Source organism: Phoca vitulina, unplaced genomic scaffold (assembly GCF_004348235.1).
Source record: "Phoca vitulina isolate PV1807 unplaced genomic scaffold, GSC_HSeal_1.0 scaffold43, whole genome shotgun sequence".
Classification (NCBI taxonomy): domain Eukaryota; kingdom Metazoa; phylum Chordata; class Mammalia; order Carnivora; family Phocidae; genus Phoca; species Phoca vitulina.
Genome location: NW_022589746.1, coordinates 7,829,121 through 7,847,409, shown reverse-complemented (window position 1 = coordinate 7,847,409; position 18,289 = coordinate 7,829,121). Strand labels below are relative to the sequence as shown.

At 36.6% G+C, this 18,289-nt stretch overlaps 1 protein-coding gene across 3 annotated transcripts in view; it reads right to left on the bottom strand.

Moving 5' to 3' along the window:
- Window positions 1–18,289, bottom strand: part of RYR2 (ryanodine receptor 2) — a 739,460-nt gene that overhangs the window by 188,321 nt on the left and 532,850 nt on the right. For all 3 annotated transcript variants that reach the window (XM_032430318.1, XM_032430320.1, XM_032430321.1), the window contains 7 exons: window positions 16,414–16,687; window positions 12,292–12,406; window positions 10,548–10,680; window positions 10,236–10,339; window positions 6,609–6,744; window positions 5,878–6,064; window positions 4,137–4,242 (listed from right to left, as the gene is read on the bottom strand). In XM_032430318.1, coding sequence (XP_032286209.1) covers window positions 4,137–4,242; window positions 5,878–6,064; window positions 6,609–6,744; window positions 10,236–10,339; window positions 10,548–10,680; window positions 12,292–12,406; window positions 16,414–16,687 — 1,055 coding nt within the window. The remainder of the gene's footprint in view (window positions 1–4,136; window positions 4,243–5,877; window positions 6,065–6,608; window positions 6,745–10,235; window positions 10,340–10,547; window positions 10,681–12,291; window positions 12,407–16,413; window positions 16,688–18,289) is intronic.

Below are 18,289 nucleotides of genomic sequence, written 5' to 3'. Positions count from 1 at the left end.
ATCAATGTGATAGAACACATTAATAAGAGGAGGGAGAAGAACCATATGGTCCTCTCAATTGATGCAGAAAAAGCATTTGACAAAATACAACATCCTTTCCTGATTAAAACTCTCCAGAGTATAGGGATAAAGGGAACATTCCTCAAGTTCATAAAATCCATCTATGAAAAACCCACAGCGATTATCATCCTCAATGGGGAAAAGCTGAGAGCCTTTCCCTTAAGATCAGGAACACGTCAAGGGTGCCCACTCTTGCCACTGCTGTTCAACATAGTACTAGAAGTCCTAGCAACAGCAATCAGACAACAAAAATCAATAAAAGGTATTCAAATTGGCAAAGAAGAAGTCAAACTCTCTCTTTTCGCAGACGACATGATACTTTATGTGGAAAATCCAAAAGACTCCACCCCCAAATTACTAGAACTCATCCAGCAATTCAGTAATGTGGCAGGATACAAAATCAATGCACAGAAATCGGTTGCTTTCTTATACACTAACAATGCAACTGTAGAAAGAGAAATTAGAGAAACGATTCCATTTACATTAGCACCAAAAACCATATGATACCTCAGAATAAACCTAACCAAAGAGGTAAAGGGTCTATACTCTAGGAACTACAGAACACTCATGAAAGAAATTGAAGAAGACAGAAAAAGATGGAAAAATATTCCATGCTCATGGATTGGAAGAATAAACATTGTTAAAATGTCTATGCTACCCAGAGCTATCTATACCCTCAATGCCAGCCCGTTCAAAATTCCAATGACATTTTTCAAAGTGCTGGAACAAACAATCCTTAAATTTGTATGGAATCAGAAAAGACCCCGAATCGCCAAGGAAATGTTGAAAAAGAAAAACAAAGCTGGGGGCATCACGTTGCCTGATTTCAAGCTATATTACAAAGCTGTGATCACCAAGACAGCATCTTACTGGCACAAAAACAGACATATAGACCAATGGAACAGAATAGAGAACCCAGATATGGACCCTCAACTCTATGGTCAAATAATCTTTGACAAAGCAGGAAAAAACATGCAATGGAAAAAAGACAGTCTTTTCAATAAATGGTGCTGGGAAAATTGGACAGCCACATGCAGAAGAATGAAACTCAACCATTCTCTAACACCATTCACAAAGATAAACTCAAAGGGGATGAAAGACCTCAATGTGAGACAGGAATCCATCAAAATCCTAGAGGAGAACATAGGCAGTAACCTCTTTGACATCGCCCACAGCAACTTCTTTCAAGATACATCTCCAAAAGCTAGTGAAACAAAAGCAAAAATGAGCTTTTGGGACTTCATCAAGATAAAAAGCTTCTGCACAGCAAAGGAAACAGTCAACAAAACAAAGAGGCAATCCACAGGATGGGAGAAGATATTTGCAAATGACACTACAGATAAAGGGCTGGTATCCAAGATCTATAAAGAACTTCTCAAACTCAACACCCAAAAAACAAATAATCAAGTCAAAAAGTGGGCAGAAGATATGAACAGACACTTCTCTGAAGAAGACATACAAATGGCTAACAGACACATGAAAAAATGTTCATCATCATTAGTCATCAGGGAAATCCAAATCAAAACCACACTGAGATACCACCTTACACCAGTCAGAATGGCAAAAATGGACAGGGAAAGAAACAACAAATGTTGGAGAGGTTGTGGAGAAAGGGGAACCCTCTTACACTGTTGGTGGGAATGCAAGTTGGTACAGCCACTTTGGAAAACAGTGTGGAGGTTCCTCAAAAATTTAAAAATAGAGCTACCCTATGACCCAGCAATTGCACTCCTGGGTATTTACCCCAAAGACACAGATGTAGTGAAGAGAAGGGCCATATGCACCCCAATGTTCATAGCAGCAACGTCTGCAATAGCCAAACTGTGGAAAGAGCCGAGATGCCCTTCAACAGATGAATGGATAAAGAAGATGTGGTCCATATATACAATGGAATATTACTCAGCCATCAGAAAAGATGAATACCCAACTTTTACATCAACATGGATGGGACTGGAGGAGATTATGCTAAGTGAAATAAGTCAAGCAGAGAAAGTCAATTATCATATGGTTTCACTTATTTGTGGAACATAAGGAATAACATGGAGGATATTAGGAGAAGAAAGGGAAAAATGGGGGGGAGGAATTGGAGGGAGAGATGAACCATGAGAGACTATGGACTCTGAGAAACAAACAGGGTTTTAGAGGGGAGGGGGAAGGGGGGATTTGTTAGCCCAATGATGGGTATTAAGGAGGGCACGTACTGCATGGAGCACTGGGTGTTATACGAAAACAATGGATCGTGGATCACCACATCAAAAACCAATGATGTATTGTATGGTGACTAACATAACATAATAAAATTAAAAAAAAAAAAGAAAGAAAGAAAATCTTTGTGAAATCAATGTTATAATTCCACCCAGAAAATCTCAAGTTGGGAATCCAAGTCTAAAATATTTTTCTGTTCATGATACCTATAAAGTTAGACCTCTCGCAGAAATGGTTGTTTCAGGCTTACATTTCAGACAGATATTTACTTGCCCCAGTTTTACTGACATCAGCATATGTCGATTTATGTATTACAAAGAAAAAAATTATCTTTAGACCCAGAATATATAGTAATATTTACGACTGATTTAGCCTCTTTCTTGCTTGGGGTTGAAAATGTAATTGTATATCCATCTCTATTTCACATGGATTTCTCCCAAGGAAGGGTGTATAATGTGTGTGTGGGGGGGGGGAGGATGGTGAATAGGAACGATAACACGTTTTTCAGACGGTCACTGGCTAACCAAGCACCTGTGAAGATTGTGAATCTGACCCATCAAGAATCTCAGCCAGGCTGTGGAGCAGACTGCAGGCTTCCAGAGCCCAGGTGGGCATCTGCTTCCTTCCCCACGAGGTGAGAAACACAAGGATAATTTCTCACACACAGGAGGTCCTCAACCAGTAGTTACAGAAGATGAGTAAACACAGAAGTGCACGGTTAGTCCCTTATTGAATCACTTGGTTTTTTTCCTCCCACTGATAGAATAAAAAACTATTTATTAGCTAATTTCTTGGTTCTTTTGATCTCACTCGAATGGAAAAAGAATGAATGCTGTGAGCATAAACTTTTTTGTCTGCAATCACCTCCAGCATACAAATTTTTGATAATCTACTCCCATTTCCCAGGATGAAAATCTCATTAGCGGCAAGTTATTAAGCTTTTACAAAAATCAGACTCTAGGTTTGCTAACATTCTGACATTTCTCCATGCTGTGATTCCTCCCTGTTCACAATGAAAGGTTATATCAAGAAAACATGGAGGTTTTATCCTACAGCTGTGAGAGAAAGGGACACCCCTCCCCCCAAAAAAGAAAAGAAAACACAACACAAAAACAAACACACAAAACCTCCATAGATGGTAAGGGCAGGGAGAAAGATGTGCTCTGGAAGCAAAGGACCCTTTGGCTTCACACTCAGACCCGTTTAGAAGCATATTTGCTTTCTACCCCAGCACCACTCACTGTGTTTCACTCTCCCTGTTGTTTCCCATTTCCAGCTCACGAGGCTGATTTTAGGAGCCCTAACTAGCATTTTTAAAATGAATATAATAGAATGAAACAGATCAGGATAAAATAAAAATTATCCGAATGCATTACAGAGTAAAAGGAAGTACCGTTCCATGAAACTTAATTTCTTCTTGATTGAAACGTGGAAAATGCCAACCCATCGATTCTGAAGAGCTGCTTCAGAATTGTAACTGCCCCCACCCCCACTGCCCCTCAACCAATGACACGAAATGGTGTACTCCAAGAAAATGACTCTTGACAGAAGGGTTTGCTCCCTGCATGCACTAAATGAGGAGAGGAAATTTATAGGAAAAATGTGTTCTTCTTAAAGTGCTGAGTTTTAGAGATACACGAGCAACGTGGCTATTCTATTAATGACTTGTCCTGAAATCTCATTACTAATTTTTACAACCAAGACATTTCCAACTACATAAACACTTGCTCAGCAATTAGGCTGCAGCTATTACTTTTAATGGAGCGTGGAGATTATTGGTTTTGGATGCTGTTACCATCTTCGCCAGCTATGGATTTCTTCACATAGATGGATGAGCCAGGACTGCCGCTCTCGGGCGGCAAAGCACTTACATGCATTTCAGGAGCACAGCGTCCTAAGAGGTCGATCAAAGCTGCATAAAAGGTCATGATGGCGTTCCCCATGTGGATAGTGTCATCCTCCTCCTCTTCTGTATCACTTTCATAGATTTTTTTCAAAAGAAACAGAGAGCAAAGCAAACAGGATAATAAAGTGACATTTCAGATTTGTTACATACTTCTCGAAGGAAAGGGACCCCTAAGATAGTTCATTCTGCCTCTTCTGCTACTTTTCATGTGTGTGGTTAATTTGCACCTTGACATTTTTAAAGGAAAATGACTTTAAAGACCAGACACCAAGAACACATTTGTGGGAAATTTGATAATAAGAGTCCTTCAAAAGGGAAAAAAGAGGAATTGCTAATTTGATGGATTCTGCTTATTTCTAAAGGCAGACAAGCTTTGTTTTAACAGAGAAAATAACTAATGAAAAGACTTGGTAAGTTTAGACTACTTTTGTAAATAGCATACACTTAGAGGAAGGGTAACAAAGATCTGTCCTGTAAGATAACACAGGTAAGGCAGCCAGGACAGTGCTCTGCCCAGAGACAGTACTTCAGAAACGTGGTATCTTTTACTTACCTATCTCTTTACCATCTACTCTACTTCACCCACCCGCTCCCAAATAATCCAACATGTCTCCCTCCCCACCTCTGTGAGAAAACATAAAGGTTCCATTATCTTGCTGATAAGAGACAAATCTAGATGGCCTTGGAAGATCCCATCATTTTTCCTCCCTTGGTAGTTCAGCTGGGCTCAGCAGTCTGCAGGGTGACAGGGAGGCCTTGTTGAAAACATCATCCCGGCATGCAACACTGCTCCCAGGGCCCTCGTGTGCACACCCACTGCTGTGGTACCAGGCCAGAGAACCCTTGATGTATTTTCCACTACTTAGAGAAACTGAGGGCCCCCTAGTCCCTCTATGGCTAATTGACAAACACGTAAGAAGGCCTTGGAGGACCTCCCAGTCTGAGACCATCTTGGTCTTGGCGTGGACAGAACATGTAAGCACAGTCTATGTATGGAAGAATGACGGTTTGCAGAACTGCTCTGCTTGGAAATTTGCCTCCAGTAAGCCCTATATTCTGTCTTTACCAGTGGTATTAATAGGACATTCACCTCCACAGATAAAAACTGAGAAGTGACACGCCGGGATTGACTTATGTCTACTGCTGGAATCAAGTATTAGTAATGTATACCATGGACAAATGTAAGGTAGTTACTGCCTGCCCTATCTGCCATGATACCTTAACCAAGCATTTTACTTCTCAGAATGACAATATCCCCTTTTCTGGACTTTAACACCATACTAGTTTAGTTAAGACCCCCATTCTCTTGCTAAGGTCTTACTTTCTTACTATTATCTTGAAAATTCATTCCAGTTAGCTTCCCACTAAACCCTACTACAATTTCAGAGGTTCACCTGCCATCATTTGTAATAACTCACTTTGCCATAGCCTCCTGGAAAAATTCACAAAATACATCTCCTCCTACAACCTAAACTTCTCCCTGCTAAATTCACCCAATCTTCCTTAGTTTTCTCTTTTCCATTCAACCTACTCCCACAGCAAATTCCATCCATTCTTCCAGGTCTAATTCATTTTATTTTCAAGGGCAGAAATCATGAGCACCAGAAAATTATATTGCAATTGACAGAATGCAAATCATGTTTTATAAAATTTCAAGTCAAGGAATATGATTTACTCTTAAATAAAAGTGTGTATATTAGACTTACAGTGTTTTACTGGACCCACTAGTTGGTGAGGGACCATCTCGAGAAGGATCCTCGGCTATTTTTATGGCTTCTTCCATGGCTGCGAGCAGACCATTCCCACCTTCCCCTCTCAAAGCAGGACCGAAACACTCGGGCCTCCGGATGAGCAACCTCACCACGACGTTAGCGTTCTCTTCCACGCTCTCCCCTAAAATCAAACAAGGAACAAGAGTAAATAAACACTGGTTATGTGGACGTTCTGAGCAAATAAATGTTATACTAATTCATTTATATTTAAAGAAAAATAACTAAAACCAAAGAACATAGTTACTAATAAAGCTAAAATTCAATTCAAATCACTAGTTTTATGTACACAAGACATAGTAAGTTTCTTCTTTTATACTTAAAATTTTCAAAGTAAAGCATTATAGAGGCATAAAGTATTCATTTTTGTTAATTCTTTAAAGGAAATGAAGCCATAAGCCCACCTATTATTAGAACCCAATTATAAAAGTCTGTAAGAATTTGTAACTGCCTAAAATTTTTAATTTAATAATAAAGGCAAAGCATCACTATTGAAATACTAGAAATTAAATTATTACTGTGGAAAAAAAGTACTGATTATAAAATATTCAATTTCTTTACTAATATTTACTTCCTTCATGAAAATGCTGGGATATACCATTTTTGATATATCTATTTTTATGCAGTTTTAATCATGACCAAAAAAGACCCCAAGCAATCAGTCCTACCATTACAGAAGACAGCAAATCTGAGAAAGTCAAGGTATCTCTCTCCTTCAACTGGATTCCATCCAATGTCCGGATAACCCTTAGACACCAACATCTGGCAGCTCTGCAGTCCACAACCAGCCAAATATCGAACTACCTACAAAAAAGATGATAAGCAAAAGTGTTATCCTGTGGGTAAGGAGGCATTAGATGCTAACACTACACATAAGTGATAACCTCAAAGGTTCGTTTAAAATGCATGTGGTTCTGCAAGTTCTTTTTAATCCCATGAGAATCCACATGAACTCCCTGCAGTAAAACCTTAGAGTTAAGAAATATTTACAAATCATAACAAAGTGCTATCATAATAAAAATATTTATGAATCAACTCTGTGAAAGAAAAATATTCCTAAGTTTCATATTATTTAATTTGAAACTTTTATCTATAAATGTCATGATATTTGGGGTGCCTGTCTGGCTCCATCAGGAAATCATACGGCTCTTGATCTCAAGGTCATGAGATCAAACCCCATATCCGGTGTAGAGCTTACATAAAAACAAAAACAAAACACACAATATAAACGTCACTGGTATTTGATAAACTTCGAAAATGTCGGAACACCTCTGACCCAGTGTAAACCCGGATTCCATCTGAGGTATTGAAAGACCCATCTGAGATACAGTGATATTCCATTTGGAATTTACTTCCAAAATGATATTATCAAATTAATGCGGGGGGGTATATATTTGAGAAAACACATAGAGAAATAGAAAAAACTAAGCTTAGATTGAAATATCCTTGGATTCAAATCCATCCTGCATTACTTACTGGATCATTCCGTGCCATGATTTCATGGTCTATAAAATTTGGGATAGTATTAAGTATCTTTCAGTATCATTGAATTTAACACATAAAGTTTTCTGCTTATCTTTGCCTTTTAAATTATTGTTTTATATGAATGCTCATCCTTTACAGTATTTCATAACTGATCCAGTTTTAAAAGAAATCCCTAAGTTATTATCAATGGTAGATTGTCAGACAAGCAACTTATCAATCAAGTTACACCTAGCTCAAGCTAAAGCAGCTTTAAAAAGAAATAAGTAACACAGCTAAAAATATTTTGTGCCAACTTTAAGTATAATTTATGTACAATAAACGCATCTATTTAAAGTATAAATTCAAGGCGCCTGGGTGGCTCAGTCTTAGGTTAAGCATCGGACTCTTGATTTCAGCTCAGGTCATGATCCCAGGGTCACGAGACTGAGCCCCACAAAGGGCTCTGCGCTGAGTGTGGAGCCTGCTTAAGATTTTCTCTCTCTCCCTCTCCCTCTGTCCCTCCTCCCCACCCTGCTTGTGCATGCACATGAACACTCTCTCTCTAAAAAGGAAATAAAAAATTAAAATATAAATTCAGTGAGCTTTGAGAGATTTATACTTCTGTAAAAGCATACCCCAGTCAAGATGCAGAACATTTCCATCACTCCTCAGGCCCCATCCATCCCTCCCTGCATGCAAAGGCCTTAACAATCTTCTCTGTAACACTACAGATTAGCTTGTGTATTCTAAAACATTTATGTATGCAATCATCCAGTATGTTTCCTTTTATGCCTGGCTTCTTTCACTCAGAATACTGATTTTGAGATTCATTTACATTGTAGCACATATCAGTACTTCCTTCCTTCTTACTGCATAATAACAGCATTCCACAGCACATGGAAATAGTCCACATTTCCTTATCCATTCATCAGTTGATAGACATTTGAACTGTCCCCAGTTTTTGGCTAAGATGAATAATGTTGTTACCAACATTCATGTACACACATTCCTATTTCAATTGAGTACGTATCTACAAGTAGGAAGGCTAGTTATATGTTTATGACAGATATATGTTAAGAAACTTATTTGTTAAGTTAGGGGCGCCTGGGTGGCTCAGCTTATGGTTAAGTGTCCGACTCTTAATCTTGGCTCAGGTCATGATCCCAGGGTTGTGAGATCAAGCCCTGCCCGCATCAGGCTCTGCACTGAGCATGGAGTCTGCTTAAGATTCTCTCTCTCCTCTCCCTCTGCCCCTCCCCCACCACATTCTCTCTCGGGGGGAGGGGGGGAGGGGGGATTTAAGTTAAATTTGTTAAGAAACTGCCAACCCGCTTTGCAAAATGACTCTACCATTTTTCATCTCAACAGCAATAGATGAAAGTTTCCGTTGCTCCACACCCTCCGAAACGTTTGGTATCGTCAACTTTTTAAATATCAGCCATATTTCAGTGTGTAGATTAAAAGATTTTAAAATATATGTGAGAGAAAATGCTCCTAAGGGTTAGTCGAAGATGCAAAGCTTTGTGATCCTATCCTGGCAAGTCAGAAGTGTTTGGGAAAGAGTTCACTTTTTCATGCATTCAACAACTGTGCAATGATGATTTATCCAATGCCAGTGTTGTTCTCGAAGACTGGAACAAAGTAGTGAACAATAGAGAAAAAACATGCCCTGAACTCATTGGCCTTATGTTATGATAGGGAGCAGATTTTTAAAAATACTCAAATGTATATTTTATATAAATAACATGGAAATGTGTATTTCTGTATATAATATACAAATATATTTTTTCTACTGTTGGAAAATAAAGCAGCAAAGAAGACAAGACAGGAAATAGAGAAGAGGTTTCAATTTTAAATGGCAGGGACATGAAGAGCTAACAAAAAGGTGACTTGGATCAATGACTGGAAGGACGTCAGGAAATGAGCCATAAAGACATCTGGCAGAAGAATATTGCAGATGGAGGGAAGAGCAAGCACAAAGTCCCTGAGGCAGGAGCGTACCTGGCAAGTTCCCACAAGAGCAAGGGGACCAGTGTGGTTGGAGCAAATAGAAAAGATCAGGAGAACGGCAGGCAGTAAGAGGGATACGTGAAATCAGATGGGTTAGAAGCCATTACGATGCCTTTAGCTTTTACTTGAAGTGAGATGGGAAGTCTCTGGAAGAGTTGTGGACACAGGATTAATCCGCTCTTTTTAAGAGGCTCATTCTGGCTGCTAAGTAGGGGAGCCAGGAAGGATCAGGAAGACCACTTAGAAAGCAATCACAATGACAACACAGGGGAAATTTATCTATGTTCCAGCAAACATGTATGCAGCCTCAAGTGCTCAGGGTCTTAGTTAGAGCACAGGGTCTTAGTATGTCAGTGATGCCCTGCATTGGAATATACGTCTTAGTATGTCAGTGATGCCCTGCATTGGAATATACGTTAGAGCACAGGGTCTTAGTATGTCAGTGATGCCCTGCATTGGAATATACGTCTACACGACACAAAATGTATTTTGAAATGTTAAAACAACCTCTGAAATAATTGAAACTGTATGACTAAAGCAAAAGTAACAACAAATACCATGAAAGGACAGAAGCTCACAGGATAGAAACTTCCTTTTCCAGAGAAAAATGTATGTGATCAGAGGAAACACTTGATCTCAACTTTCTTGTTCTTGGTAATTTACAATTATATGTTCTATGTAATATATGTAACATGTTTATAATATACTATATATTATAATTGTGTCAATATGATTATAACTCTATTATGGTTATACTTCAGTAATCTTGAGAAACAACTAGCATAACTCACACAAACACAAGGGGCGAGGATGTTGCTTACCTTTTCCAAATCTGGCTCACGCAGAGCTAAGGCCAGTTCATTATTATCCATCACTGAGGCGGCTGCCACATCCAGTGGTGTTGAACCTCTCATAGCTGGTGAGGCTGTTAATTCAAATGAAGATGAGACAAAACCTGGATTGTGCTACAACTACGAATTCCATATAAAAACACACTGTCCCTTAAAATTTCATTTCTAAATACAACACATACTGCATTAATCTAAAATTACTTTGCATTAAAGTTTAAAATTTAACATAGTATGTATATTCTTTGTATCTTAAAGATTAAATAAAAGCCATAATTTACTTACCAAGACCAACACTGCTGTTCTCCAATAAATAGCTGAGATGATCAAACATAGCTTTTTGATTCTGCCTACTTATACGACAGAAGTAACAAAGGAAACGGCAACAGTTGGCCACCATCTTGGGAAAAGTGATTTCCTACATAAAGAGCATTTAGTTAGCTGTGAGAGCAAATGGTCTTCAGAAAATTGAGTTCAGAAGTTGAGGTCCAATCACATTGTCAATCCATGTGGGCCCATGTCTGCCAAGTTTCAGATTTATCTAAAGACTTCAAATTGTCTAGACTTCAACTCACCTACTCCTCGAGCCACTGAAAATCAAAGCCAACACTAATTTAGAAACCTCATTACCATCAAGGGGGTGATCTGGAACTAATCCACAGCCCTAAATCTATAGGTGGCAAAAACCTGATTTAGCAATCAGGCAGACTCGGTTGTGATTCCTGACTAACACTATGAAGCTGTGCTTCCTTAGGAGACTATTTAGTCTCATTGAATCAGTTCTATAAAAGTGGAATAAAAAGGATAATAATACTTAATTTAGGGGTGCCTGGGTGGCTCAGTCGTTAAGCGTCTGCCTTCGGCTCAGGTCATGATCCCGGGGTCCCGGGATCGAGTCCCACATCGGGCTCCCTGCTCGGCGGGAAGCCTGCTTCTCCCTCTCCCACTCCCCCTGCTTGTGTTCCTGCTCTCACTATCTCTCTCTCTGTCAAATAAATAAAATCTTTAAAAAAAAAAAATTAATAATACTTAATTTAGGTAAGAGAGGAAAAGCTCAATGAGACCTTTTGTGAAAAATACCCTATTTCCTCCTTGAAACCATATTAGGGCATTCCTATCATAAGTGTTGTTGTTTTTAAGATTCTAGGAGTCACACCTTCCCTGATTTGCACATGATTCATCTGCTATGATGAACACCCTGACCAGAAGGCCTGCATGCTAGACCCCATCAAATACATCTCCCTTAAGCGCCTAATCTTGTTCTAGTATACCCCAGATGATCCCTGGAGTCTCTCCTTAACAGAATATTTTATAAATATCTTTATGAGTCTGTCTAACTGGTGAACTGAACATGAGAAATATGAACTGTTCCCTATTTTGAAAAATACATCTTAAAATTTCAAAAAATAGTGAAATATATTTTATAAATCATAGATCATAAAATTATACTGATTCATATGAAATTGTTATATTACTCTATTCACTTGGTCTTGAAGGTTTGAAAGTTTGAAAGGTTTCACTTCATCTTAACTTTGAATCACTTAAAAAATTCACTTTATAGTCTTAAAACAAATACTCCAGGACATCATCTTCAAATTTTGGCCTGGATCAGCAATTTAGCAGAACCAACTGCCATCTAAATCAAGGGGAATGTCTGGGTCTGAAAAACATGTTTGTGTTTTGGACTTTCAATGTGATGGGCATTACTTTATAATTAAAAATTTAAAAAACAGTAAAGTATTAACATTTAAAGTTTCTAACTAACCACTAAATAGGAAAAGTTTAGGAGGCCGCAAATTACACAGCATAAGAGAGAAATTGTTATCAATATCAAAGGAAAAAATAACTAGTAGCATATCTAATTCTCAATCTATAAGGTTTGCTTTGTTTTGTTTTGTTTTTGCAAAAGGTGTTCTTTAAAAAACAGTCCTCCTAAGAGGATTTAAGAAACCCTCATTAAGAATATGCAGTGTATGTACTCTAGGAGTTACATTCATTGGCATTTTAATAATCAAGGGTTATCCTTTACCTTGGACTCTCCACCTCCAAGGACATTCACCATGACCTCCATCACTGTCTCGTGCATCCCAAGTGCCCTCATGAGATTAGGGTGCTGGTAAAACACTTTATTATTCATGATATCCCTAGAAAGGACAATATAGATTTGGGGGGTGAGAAGCACAGAAGGTGGAGAAAATTTTAAGTAAAAATTTATCTGAGATCCTGATAACTATTTTGGAAATAATTACTGGCATGAACAGAAAAGTAAGCGCAATCATGATGAAAGTTAATAAAAGCAAAAGTTAATAAGCACAACTAACTGAGTTTCCCTCAAAAAATACTGACAGCCTCTCAAAAATAGTATACAAGTTATCTACTCTTTTCAGATACAAGAAATGTACTAAATATGTAAACATTCATCTATATGAAATATATTTTTGGACACTTATCATTCCTAATTTTATATATATCCAAACATCTGTTCATTCTTCTTTAGTGCAGAAATATGAATCACTGTTATACCATGTTCTATGAAAATTCCTATATAAATTATTGATATACAAGTATCTGCTTTTCATGTAGGATACTTTTAGTACTACCTTCAGTATTTGTATGTTTAATAACAGTAGTGTTATTTCTTACTACATTTGTGTTATCTTTCCAGAGAACTGCTTATAAAGGATTTATATTCTCAAAGAGAAACTGAATACACATCAAGTCCAGGTACAAGTAATACAACAAATTAAAGTTGACATTTGATTTGAAAAACCAGCAGCAGATGATACCCAAAATGTTTCATATTATCATTATTTCATTACATGTTATTATGCTATGTATGTAAAGGTATTCCTAAGGATATTAATGCTCAGTAGTCATTAAAAATAAAGAACTCTGCTGATTTTTATTTGAACATAAATCAAATCAATACAGGAGGTTTTTTTTTTTCTACAAAACACCTCCTGTCACAGCTCTAACAAGAAAATTTTAGAATGCACAGCCTACAAGAAAACAAGCTTTCCCTGCAGATCTCATCTCCTTAGTTGACTCACCTCTTCATTTGGTCATATGCTAACTTTTAGTTACTCCACGTATATCAAGACAGTGAAACAGTAGAATTCTGTATAATGATTCTCTTCTTCTTTTTTTTAGTTTTAGTTTTTCGCTTTTAATTGAGTTTAGTTTTGCCTTAATGACAAGAGTTTATAGAAAGAACAACTCAAAAAAATGACATGCGGGCCGAGGACTAAAATAGGTCTGATCTATTTTGTGCAAGAACAAATGGAGTAAAGAAAGGCCTCCTTTTCCCTCACATAAGACAGCAACATATTTAGTAGGAGAACCTTCAATTTTCAAACCGCAGTTGTAATCACAGGATTTGTTCCTTCGTTATTTCAAATCTTTTTGTATGACCCAACTTTGGACAATATTGTATTGAAAAAGTCTTGTTTGCCTTTCATTATAGGTAAATTAAGTGGATTTATAATTCTACCACTTGGTAGGCAGGTTGTCATTTATTAAATGTGTCCTTTGAGAAATATTTCTAATACCACAAAAACATAACTTTTTGTTTTATAATCATTGTGAGTTTTATCACTACTGAGTGATTTATGTATTAACAGCACATACTACTGTTAACATGTTCATTTAAGAAGAAAGTGCCCTGTATTTCCTGTAAGGCTTCCTTTCTCATGTGGTTAATGAAGATCACTCATGTGAAGCCCTTTTCAGTTAGACTGAAGTATTAATATGCAAAAAAAAAAAAAAAAAGATTCATGCTCATACAATTATAAAGACCACCAAATTTGCTTTTGTTTTTTTAAGCTTTTCTGTTCTTTTGTTCCGTTAGTATATTTATTTTTAGTGTGCAATAACAATTTTGGAATATAACCTTCAGGTTTATTTTAATGACGGCAAACACTTGATAGGTCTAAGGGCAATACATAGTATTGTGTTCTGAATGTACATAAATAATATTACACAAACTGAGTCTTTCTATACTATTATTTTTTACCCACAGGATTATTTTTTAGATCAAAGAAAACAGTGGTTATTCTATTCCATTAGTTTTTTGAAGAACCAACTCTAGGTTTCTTAAAACTTTTTACTGTTTCTTTACATCCTTTTTTATCCATGTCAATAGTTACTTTCATTCTCTTTCTTTCATTCTCTCTTCTTTATCTAATACTTATGTAACTAGATAAGCTTTTTTGGTAGAATATTTGTATTCTATCTTACTTTTCAACATTCTACATTCGATTTCTACATCCTTATATTTCGGTATTTTTTTCTTGCAGACATCATAAGGCTTAATTTAAGCTTCTACTGTTCTTCTATTTTTATAATCCCAAACTACGCAAGCTCATGAATGATTCCCAGATTTATGCATATATGCGCCAATAATGCACTCACAAAAACTTCTGCTTCCCATTCTTTCTCTCTGAATTCCATTATCTTTTATCTAATGTGCAGCCTTTAGAAGGTCCTTCAATGCACTGTAAGTAAATATTCTGAAATATCTTTGTTTTGCCATCACTCTTAAAATATGGGATATAAATCCTCATCTCCAAATCTCCATGAAGCACAAGGTCATGGTGTGGCATTCTCAGTTGAGTAACACATTCTAAATTGATGGTTATTTTCCATCAGAATTTGTGAGTGTGGTATTCTTATACTCTCCCTTAGGTCTCGTAACTGCTCTTTCATATTTCCTTATCTTTACCTCTCAGGGCTACAGTACTAAGTAATTTTCTCAGATCTATGATCCAACTTACTAATTTTCTCTTCAGCTTATCCAATTTAATTAATTTACTGTTTTTAAATGTCATTTATTATATTTTTCATTTCTAGAAACTCTATTTGGATCTTTTTCAGATCTTCGTGGACTTCTCTCCACATCTTATTTTTGGAGAATGGATTTATTCCTTTGTATTCCTAACCATTTTAAATATAGTAACTTATGTTCTCTTTCTGGCATTGTACTATCCGAAGTTCTTGAAACAGGTGTTCTGACCCCACTATTATTTTATCTGTAGACCCTTGCTTATGGAGGATTTTTCCTTATGTGCTTGGTAATTTTGACTGTAAGCTAACCATTGGTAGTATTTAGTTTTTGCCTGCAAGGTTTCACGGTGACCTAAGTTGAGAAAGTATACCTCCAGGGCCAACTGTTACATTCTCGGTTTGGGAATCCTTAGACCACATATGAGATATAAACGTTAATCCCCAAATTCACATAGGAAGCACACCTATGGTGTTGAATTATCAGAAGAATTGCGTTGTTTTCCCCATTCTTTTTTCAAGGCCCAGTGGATATAGACAAAATACCTTATTATTTCCTGCTGGTGAGTGTTTGTCTCTGCATGGATTTTAATGTGTTTTTATTAATCTGTATTTTTACATATGATTGTACATTACTGAAAAATTAATCCTAAAAACCTCTAAAATATGTGCTGCATATCATAACCGCCTTAGCAACTAGTTGTAAAATTAGTCACATTTTGCTGTTGAGCAACTTTCTATTTAGCTTAAAAACATGTCTAGAAAAGCAACAATCTCATTTAATAATCATAGACAGAAATACCTCACAAATATGGCAGATTTGGATCCAGCTCACAGCAATAAAGCAAATATTGCAATAACGCAAATCAATAAATTTTTTTGGTTTTCCAGTATATATAAAAGTTATGTTTATAATACACTATAGTCTATTAAGAGTGTAATAGTATTATGTTTTAAAAATCAATGTATATATCTAAATTAAAAAATACTTTACTACTAAAAATGCTAACCATCTCCTGAACTTTCAATGAGTTGTAATCATTGATCACAGGTCACCATAACAATTATGATATAATAAAAAATTGGAAATACTGTGAGAATTGCCGTCATGTGACACAGAGAGACACAAAGTGAGCAAACGCCATTAAAAAAATGGTGCCAATAGACTTGCTCAATGCAAGGTAGTCACAAACCTTCAATGTGTAAAAACACACTATCTGCGAAGTGCAATAAAGCAAGGCACAATAAAATGAGGCATGCCTGTAATCGAAATAGTGGATTTGTATTAACATACCTACTGTGCAACTACTGGGATAAACAAGTAAAAAGAAGACATTTATAAGACAAAGGTTGTAATAGTTAAATAAATTACCCTAATCCACGAATCATAAGCTTCTCTTCTTCTTTGCCCATTCTTACACTCAGCAGAGAACGAATCTGACCAAGAGATGCCAGCAGGTTGATGGTATCCTCCACGGAGACACCATTTATAGTGTAGGTCTTTGGCAGAGCCCGGACCAGACCCCCAATGCCATCATACTGTCGATGGAGCAACACAAACATGGCCCTCACCAATTCGGGGTCTTCAATGACAGACTCTTGCGCCCATCGGACCATGGTCTCAGAAATCAACTGCTGAAGAGTGGCTGCAAAGTCATTATGGATTTTTTTTAAAAGGAAAATAATAAGAGAAGACAAATTAGTTGGGCATTTCAACTGTACCTCTCATAGGCCCAAACTAATATCTATATTTGTACCAGAATTGAAAAGGCTAGGGATATTCTTTGAGGAAAATAAACTTCACTTAAACATTTTATATATATGTCAGTAAAAATGAGTTATGAACATGCAAGGATAAAAATACACAAGCTTTTCCTTAAAAACTCCTCTTATTAAGAAATTTAAGCTGTTCAGAATTACACCTACTTTTTCAAAACTACTGTTGGCAATCCATAGGGCAATCAATAGAAGTTGTCCTAATACTTTTACTTTCATTTTCTTAGTTCCATTATTTTCTTCCCAGATCTGACATCATATATCCTTATAAAGTCAGTCATGGGCATCCAAGGAATTATCTATTTTTCTCTCTCCTCATTTGAGCCATTTGCAAAAGTGATGTCATATAATTATATTTTTACTATAATTTGGATCCTTAATTGTCACTTAAAATGTTTTGATTGTGAAGCTGTATTACAGCGAAAAACTATTCTATACATAGAAGACTACTTGCAATGTGACATGCAGTGTAGTACACATAAAAGCAACAGAATTTCCAAACCTCCTGAAATAAACAGCAAAATTATGAAAGCTAAGTAGGGTTGAAGTGATCAAGACACAAGTAATGAAGTACCAATTCCTAATCCTGGCAGATTTTCAAAAGAAGCTGTTTTACCTGCTTTAATCTATACATTATTTAAGGACAAACAAAAACTACCAATTTTAACCGAATCCAAAATGCAGATAAAATGCCAGTATACTTCCACACGCCTCAAAACCACGTTGACATTTTTAATAGGTCAAAATCATAAACCTGATAATAACAAAAAGTGGTTCATAAGAAACCTTGAACTCTCATTTTGAAGAAGACTTGATTCAAATAAATTTGGTTGTGATACTAAAGAATAAATTTAGAGTTCATTGTATGGATGAAAGGTTCCCATTGTAAGTTAGCACCAAAAAAAAAAAAAAAAAACCACCTAAAATTTTTCGTGAGTTCATTTTTCTTCTTTCGTAAAAACTGTTCCTAAACCAGTGCTGCATCATAGAATGAATGGGGACTGAGATGTGAGGTAATAAGTAAGATGGATCTCACCAACCTACTACTTGAACCCTTTCTGGATGAGTGTTGTGTCTGAGACTCATTGGCCCAGTGTCCTTATTTGCAGAGTATCAGCTGTTACTCTTCAGTTAAGTAGGATAAAAATGAACCAGAAATGCACAACGGTTTAGAAAATATCTCAGAACCAAAATGTAGTTACAGATACTACTTAAACTTTAAGAAAAGTTTAACTTGGTACAAGAATATTTGCAAGTCAATAGCATAATAGATAGGAAAGCTAAATTACTCCCTTTGTACTTTCTCTTGATAGTGTCTGATCAAACACCTAAATTTGTAGCCCTCTAGGGAGCCCATCCACCCTTATAAATACTGCTACCTCTCAATCTTTTCCTACAAACAAAGTTTGATGCTGCTGTCTACTTCTGACAGCCACAGGCATCTACTTAAGAATCTGATTCTTGGAAGCTTC